This window comes from Poecilia mexicana, unplaced genomic scaffold, assembly GCF_051168715.1.
Source record: "Poecilia mexicana isolate PSO_F unplaced genomic scaffold, ASM5116871v1 scaffold_2, whole genome shotgun sequence".
Taxonomy (NCBI): domain Eukaryota; kingdom Metazoa; phylum Chordata; class Actinopteri; order Cyprinodontiformes; family Poeciliidae; genus Poecilia; species Poecilia mexicana.
In genome coordinates, this window is record NW_028263371.1 from 58,143,054 (window position 1) to 58,150,338 (window position 7,285).

The 7,285-nt window shown below is 35.7% G+C and overlaps 2 protein-coding genes across 3 annotated transcripts in view; one reads left to right on the forward strand and one right to left on the reverse strand.

Annotated features, from left to right (window-relative positions):
- The window catches only part of dnmt3bb.1 (DNA (cytosine-5-)-methyltransferase 3 beta, duplicate b.1), a 39,857-nt gene extending 39,466 nt beyond the window's left edge, over window positions 1-391 (reverse strand). Inside the window, exon 1 of one of the 2 annotated variants that reach the window (XM_088003677.1) lies at window positions 78-391. In XM_088003677.1, the coding sequence (XP_087859803.1) occupies window positions 78-79 (2 nt within the window). In that variant the 5' untranslated portion in view covers window positions 80-391. The remainder of the gene's footprint in view (window positions 1-77) is intronic. The other variant, XM_088003676.1, reaches the window with a different exon arrangement.
- A 1,074-nt stretch (window positions 392-1,465) lies between these two features.
- Window positions 1,466-6,276, forward strand: commd7 (COMM domain containing 7). Its single transcript, XM_015010765.2, has 9 exons — window positions 1,466-1,633; window positions 2,814-2,867; window positions 3,045-3,147; window positions 3,833-3,889; window positions 3,978-4,015; window positions 5,134-5,224; window positions 5,607-5,656; window positions 5,741-5,789; window positions 6,094-6,276. Exons 1-9 carry the CDS (start codon window positions 1,553-1,555, stop codon window positions 6,168-6,170), a joined length of 600 nt encoding a protein of 199 aa, XP_014866251.2. The 5' UTR covers window positions 1,466-1,552; the 3' UTR covers window positions 6,171-6,276.
- The last annotated feature ends 1,009 nt before the right edge of the window (window positions 6,277-7,285 follow it).

The following is a 7,285-nucleotide window of genomic DNA, read 5'->3' on the forward strand; positions in this document are numbered from 1 at the left end:
CACGCAGAAAACTCACGCTGCAGCTCGAACAGATTAGTTAAAGTGTTACAAACACGACAGACACGGGTTTTACTTACATAACTATCCACGGTTGTTGCGCGCATCCGCAGCTGAAACGTGCAGGAGGAAGATGTTGACCTGGTGATCCGAGCCGAAGTGGATTTGGAGTCCCACACGGATGTTTGCCTGCCGCAGGCTTTTAAAGGTGGAAATGTCGACTCCCATTTTGTCCCCAGTAGTAACCCCCCCCCCAAAACCCATCATTCACGCAGCTCTACAGCTCTGGAAACAACACATTTCCACCTTAATTTAAAAACACCTTCAAATCCTTACAGCCCTTGATTTTTTTTTTTTACTTTTTCAGCAAAAACTTTGATTTTATTTAAATAAAAAACCCAAAAGTGAAAGAAAATCAACCAAACAAGTTTATTTTCATAGCACATTTCAGCAACATGGCAGTTTAAGGTGCTTTACATCATAAGAACACAAAAATGCAAAGTGATAGAAACACAGTCAACGGCTGAAGAAAAACAGATCTGCAAACTGTAACAACACAAAATCTTATTAAGAATGTTTGCCTAGTTTCTTACAGGAAAACATTTCCCCTTTTATGAGTTTAATAATCTGCTAGGGAACCTTTAAGAACTTAAAATATGATTTTCTTACTGGAAACTTAATTTAGTTTTGTACATATTAGGACCATTGGAGATAAAAAAGAATTTGAAACACCAAAATTTGCGAGAAAATATTCAGAAATTTTGTGATTAACATAACATTTATTAAAAAAAACGTTAAAGTTTGTAGCAATTAATCTCAGAAATTCTCTAGAAAAAACTTTGACATTTCAGAGTTTGAAATATTGAAAATTTGCTAGAAAAAAACGTCTAAATATTGAAATTAATCTCAGATTTTTTTTAAATTTCGGAATCTCAAAATTTTAGAATGTTTTATGGCAAATTTCCAACATTTCAAACTCAAAAACTTCCAAGTATTTCCCTCCCGAAAATTTCTAAGATTGAAGTCAATGTTTCAGGTTTTTTTTTTTTTGTTGTTTTTTTTTTTGGAGGAAATTTCTTCATCTTTTGTTATTTTTTTATCTACAGTTTCCTTAATACACAATCATAAGTTTCTTATAGGAAGATATTTTCCTCTTATACATAAACATTATAGTATATCAAATAGTGATTTACTTAAAATAAGCTTCTATATCTTGGTGGAAAGTTGTAAGTTAATTTTGTTACTTTAAGTGTATTTTAATATGTCTTAGTTGTCCTTCTAATTAAAGCTCATTTCTTTTTCATAAATAGCTTTACTTTAAAACAAAACATTTAAGTAAAAACCAAATATTTTCTGTATTTTAATCTATTTTCAGTCTGATTTCTCCGTGTAAAACGTTGCTTTGCAGATTTTTCAGCTCCTTTTCCTTTGAGGGTCAGACGCATTCTGCGCATGCGCGTGACCACCGTGAACCCGGAAGTTCTCTCCTAGAATCAGCTGCGCAGCAGCAGCCAAAACACCTGATCGAGTTTATTCAGGGATAAAGCACAAAAACATGCAGCTTCACTTCGCCAAGGACGTGTTACCGGACTCTGTCGGTACCGACTTCCAGAATCTGAACAAATTTAACGACCAGGTAAAAAAAAAAGAACCGCGGAGCTGATTACCCAGCAATTTTAGCTAGTTTTCCTGTTTTCCGGTGAGATTCATGGGAAACTATAAACATCTGAAATGCTCTTAGGTGTCTCATCGGGATTTATAATTTTTATATGTTTAAGATTTTGATAACTAACTGTAAATAAAAAAGGTTTAAATGCATAAAAGCATAATTTTCGTGTCAAACATCAGTGAAATCTTAAGCGGTTCTCATGTTTCCCATGCAAACGTTTCAAATTTAATTCAAATAACCAGATCATATGTGATGATATGCTTCAATGCGTCATGAAGGTGCTGACCTTTGCCCTTTTTACAACTTTCCATCACGTGACAGAATTAGTTTCCTCAGTGAACCATCACAGGATGTATTTACTTCCCTACAGATTTATGTTATTTTTTACGTATTAAAGGAAACTAAATCCAAACAAACCTGTCCCTTTATGGAAATGTAATAAATCAGATATTAGCAAAGGTTAGATACACTATTTATGTATAATTTCAATCCAAAGATCTCTACAGTCAATAGGTAGCTTGAACAGAACCTGTTTGTAATAATTAAAAAAAAGTTAGGACTAAAGTTAGAACAACTAAATATTAAATTTATTTAGAAGGCAAATAAAAATGAAAAAGTGTCCAAAAAGGATTAGGTAGAAGTAAGGAGCTCATTATCGCATATATAATAATAAATATTATTATTAGACATTAAATATTTATTTCTATATTGTCTATACTGAGTAGCTCATTACTGTTTGTTTACCTCTTTAAGCTTAGAAACAATAGTTATAGTGTTTTACAACAACAAGCCCGTTGAGTGTTTGAATGTAGTTTGATCAAAATTTTTAAAAAGCTATAAAAACAATAGCGCTTATTATTTTTTATAATGCATAATAATTAACAAAATAAAAGTAAATTTTTAACTATAAAAAACATTTAATAATATACATGATTATACAACAGATTTAAACAGTTTTTAATAAAAATATTTATCTTGAACTGGTAGTAGAATAAAAGCAGAAACATTAGTGTAATTAGGTACATATAAATAAAAGTATTTAGGCCTGAGGACGACATGCAGTAGCAACAAGAAACACAAACGACGATGAACGTTTAAATTACACAAAGTAATGTGTTTCTTTTATTTATTTTTTAAATATCTGCAGCAGTTTAGTCGACTGATTGAAATTCTGTTCCAGTTCCTCCTGGACCCGAAAGAGGTGAGTGGAAAAGAAATGAGACTTTGAGCTTTGATAAGTCAACTGGACTAAGACACAGCTTTTCCTTGTGTGTGTGTGTGTGTGTGTGTGTGCGTGTGTGTGTGTGTGTGTGTGTGTGTGTGTGTGTGTGTGTGTGTGTGTGTGTGTGTGTGTGTGTGTGTGTGCGCGCGCGCTCAGACGGACAGATTCATGCAGCAGCTGACAGAATTTGCAGGGGAACACGGGATGAGCGCCGGTCCGCTGAGGAACCTGATGAAGAGCGTCCTGCTGGTCCCTCAGGGTGGGAGAAACTATCAGGAAGCCATTTTGTTTTCAGAGAGGAGAGATTTTACCCGACATACCCTCCAAACAAGCTAAGCTAGCAGTCAAGAGTCCACAGAGCCTTCGTTTTTTGGGTTCTTTTCTTGCAGTGCAGTGGACACTTCTACTAAGCCGCTAACATCGGAGCTAATTTTTCATTAGCACTTTTGCTAGCTTTGAAAACATGTAGTGCACTTAGCTTCCCGTAAATAAATTTTTCTGAATAAATTCTAAATCATTTACTTTGTGAATTTTCAGGTGAATGAAGATGAAGTTTTGGTTATTGACTTTTAAATATTCTGATTGTGGAGCTGATGTTTCACATACCACTTTAGCACTTTTGCTAGCCCCCAAATTATTTAGCTCGTCTAGCTTATCTTAAATTAATTTGTACTAAGCTCCAAAACAGTAATTTACTTGGCTTGTTTGTAATATTTCAGTTTAATAAAGTTGAAGTTTTTGTTATTGAATGTTAAGAATTCTGCTAATTTTGGAGCTACTTTTTCACATTTAGCACTTTAACTAAACTTTAGAAGCATCTGTCTTAAATTAATTATATATGAGTTTGGGTTATTGAGTGTTAATATTTCTTCAGTTAGTTTAGACGTTTCTGTTCATGCTTTTATTTTGAAGCTGTTAAAGTGACTCTGCTGTTTTCTCCTCAGGGGCTCTGAAGAAAAACCTGACGACCGAGCAAGTCAAGGAGGATCTGCTCACATTAGGTTCTAGTTTCAAACTCTGACTTCTTTGTAAATCAAATGTTAAATTATGTTCCCTGAACTAAAACTGGTTTTTCTGTTTATCCCTCAGGGCTAAATGACGAGAAAGCTGCTCACTTTTCTTCACAGGTAAATTATAAACCCTTGAATTTGATGGATCCTGCAAGTTTAGAGGCTCTGATGAATTTCTGATTAGTTCATAAGACAAATCAGTTCTGTTAACTTTCAGTTAGAGAACTAAGATGCATTTTAGCATCATTTACTCACTGTTGGCATCCAGATTAATATTTATATCCAATTAATTTAAAGAAAATCTGATGTGATGATTTCACCAGGAAGGATCTGATGGGTCAACTTCATTCTAGCTGGGAAACATTGATCAAGTCCAAAACCAAACATTCAGCGCTGATTTTTGTCTTACAGTCCAGAACCGTGGTTCTGATGGCAGAGAAGATTGTTTTGTTGTTCAGACCAATTCATCTGCAAAATACAATGGAAAATTAGGCACATTGTAGATAAAAATACGAAAAACAAGAGTAAATGTCCACCAGGAAACTCTGAAGTTCTACGATTAATCTCAAACATTTCCTACCAAAAACTTGAACAAAACTCAGAAATTTGCTAGAAAACACTAAAATTGTGAGTAAAAAAACTTGCAAAGTTTTGAGTTTCAAAGATAAAAAAATTTTGACTTTTGGAAATTTTTTGAGTTCCAAGAGTCACATTTTCTTTAATTTTAAAACTCTGAAATTTCGAAGTGGTTTTGTAGAAAATTTCTGACATTAATGTAAAATTTTGGAGTGTGGAGCAAAATTGCAACTTTTCAAATTTAGAAATTTCTTCGTTTTTTTTCCAGCAGTTTTTTTACTTCAAACTCAGAAACTTCCTTGTAAGTTTTAGGCAGAAATCTACTCCTTTTTTTATTTGCATTGACCCTAAAACGCCGTTGTAGCAAAAAGCTTTAAGAGCCTGAAAAGTTAAAATTTATCATTACATTTTTGACAGGTTTTCTCTTTTTTTGCTCAAACTGATGAGCTAGCTTTGTTTTAGCATCATTAGCACGTGTGAAGGAGTGAATATGAGCATCTGAAAACAATTTATGAGCCAAATCAAACAGTCTGGTTGTCTAATGCTAGTGTAGCTACTGTAGCTAATCCTAGCTAGATCAGCTAACGTAGCTGATGCTAGCTGCATCACAGTGTTGAGGTGTGCTGAGGGCGGCCATCTTGTTCCTCTGTGTGCTGCAGTGGGGGCAGCATTATGCTGCGCTGTCCAGGCTGGCGGTGGGACAGACGCTGATGGTCAACCAGCTGGTCGACATGGAGTGGAAGTTTGGAGGTGAGACGACTCAAATCACAGCGAAACGATGGCAGGAGAAAATATTCTGCGGGGATAAATTCGGTCGCTGCAGAACATCGACGTTGGCTCCTGTCAGAAGAAATATGGCCGCCAAATGGTCAAGTATTTTATGATCTGCAGATAAAAACAAAATGGTGAAATAATTAAAAGTGTTTGCAGAGTTTCTGGAAAAATCTGGATTTTCCAAGATTTTACGGATATGAGGAGAGAAATAAAGGATGAGAAATATTCCTTCCTTCCTTCCTTCCTTTCTTCCTTCCTTCCTTCCTTCCTTCCTTTCTTTCTTGAATCGTGTTTCTGGTAAATTGTTGAACCCAGTTCGTTTTCTGACTCAAACTTGGACGTTTTCTCTCGTTCCCAGTGACTGTCGGCACCAGTGAGATTCAGAAAGTGGGAAACATTTTTCTGCAGGTAAAACTTTCAGAAAACGATCCAAAGTTGTGAGGTTTTTCGTGTCTTTTATTTTACCCCAAACGTTCCTCTGCTCTCCTGCAGTTGAAGCTGGTGGTGAGGAAGGGAAACTCGACTGAAAATGTTTTCATGGGTGAGTCTCTATTTTAAATCAGTTGGACTGATTTCTTCAACAATAAAATTCAAATTTATTTAGATTTTATGTGAGAGATCAACAGCAAAGTTGGTTTATCACATAAAATCCCAATAAAATAAATAAAAATTTCAAATGATAAAGTGATAAAAAATGAAACATTTCTCTTTAATCTCCAAAGTGCTTCATAATCAATTTTTTTACTTGATTTCTTTTGGGAAATTAGAAGCAACTTTTTCACCATTTTTGTGACCAACATTTATATTTTTCACCTAAATCTGTCTCCTTTTGTTGTTTCCTCCAGAACTGACACTTCCTCAGTTTTACAACTTCCTGCATGAGATGGAGAGAGCAAAGGCCAGCATGGAGTGCTTTGCTTGAATTTAAGTGTGTGTGTGTGTGTATGTGTGTGTGTGTGTGTGTGTGTGTTTGAATAACTGCCAAACGTTTGTACTAAATCTGATAATAAATACAATTAAAAATGAAACTGTTTTGTCAGATTGAAGATTATTGCTCAGAACCTTCTGAATTAATGAACAAAATTATACTTTAAAAATTATTATATTTTACTTATTTAAATAACGGCAAAAAAAAAAATGAATTCAATCACACATTGATTCTGATTGATCCTACTTATCAAACAGTAAATTAAGTTTAATTATTGAACTTGAGCCTAGTCTGAGAACTACACAGTAGCTGTGTTTCTGTTAAATTTTTTTTTATTTTGCTAATGACAAAAAACACTTCACAATTGCGGTATTTGTATGAAATAAAAAACGCAATTAAAATTACACGTGAATAAGTTTGTTTGCGACAAGTTATTAAATATCTGCCGCGCCACCATCCAACTACTTCCTGTTGTCTTCTTCGTGGTTTACGCATATGGCAACTTCCGGGTTTTTGACCGTCTGACGCGAAAACGTGTTTCCATTGCTGTTTTGCGAAATAAAACAGTTTCGATACAAAAAGCCCAGCTCATCCAGAACTTATTGAAAATCAAGGTTTTTTTTATATAACTGTCTGGTTTGTATTAAGCAAATTTATTTAAACTAAATGCTGGTAGAAGCTAGTCCGTAGCAAGCAGCTAGCTAGCACCTGCGTTTACCTAGCAGCTTGTACCTTTATGAGATGGAAGTAGTTAGGTAGTACATACCTAGCAACTGCCAGCATGCCTAGGTGGGCCCCATGTGGGGGGAAAGGAGGGCTGATATATGGGTCCCATATGGGTTTGTCCACGGGTTCCACGATGGCCCCACATGGGTTTGCCCATGTAGGGCCAAAGCCCACATGGGCCCTACATGGGCCCTATATGGTGGTGGCCCACATGGGTTTGTCCATTTAGGGCCCTACATGGGCCCTATATGGTGGTGGCCCACATGGGTTTGTCCATTTAGGGCCCTACATGGGCCCTATATGGTGGTGGCCCACATGGGTTTGTCCATTTAGGGCCCATGTAGGGCCCATGTGGGCTTTGGCCCTACATGGGCAAACCCATG

Excerpts from the sequence above, each read along its gene's own strand:
- commd7 (XM_015010765.2), top strand. The coding sequence starts at position 1,553 with ATGCAGCTTCACTTCGCCAAGGACGTGTTACCGGACTCTGTCGGTACC. Across the intron at positions 5,657-5,740 it reads TGGGAAACATTTTTCTGCAG|TTGAAGCTGGTGGTGAGGAA; the intron begins GTAAAACTTTCA and ends GCTCTCCTGCAG. Across the intron at positions 5,790-6,093 it reads GACTGAAAATGTTTTCATGG|AACTGACACTTCCTCAGTTT; the intron begins GTGAGTCTCTAT and ends TGTTTCCTCCAG.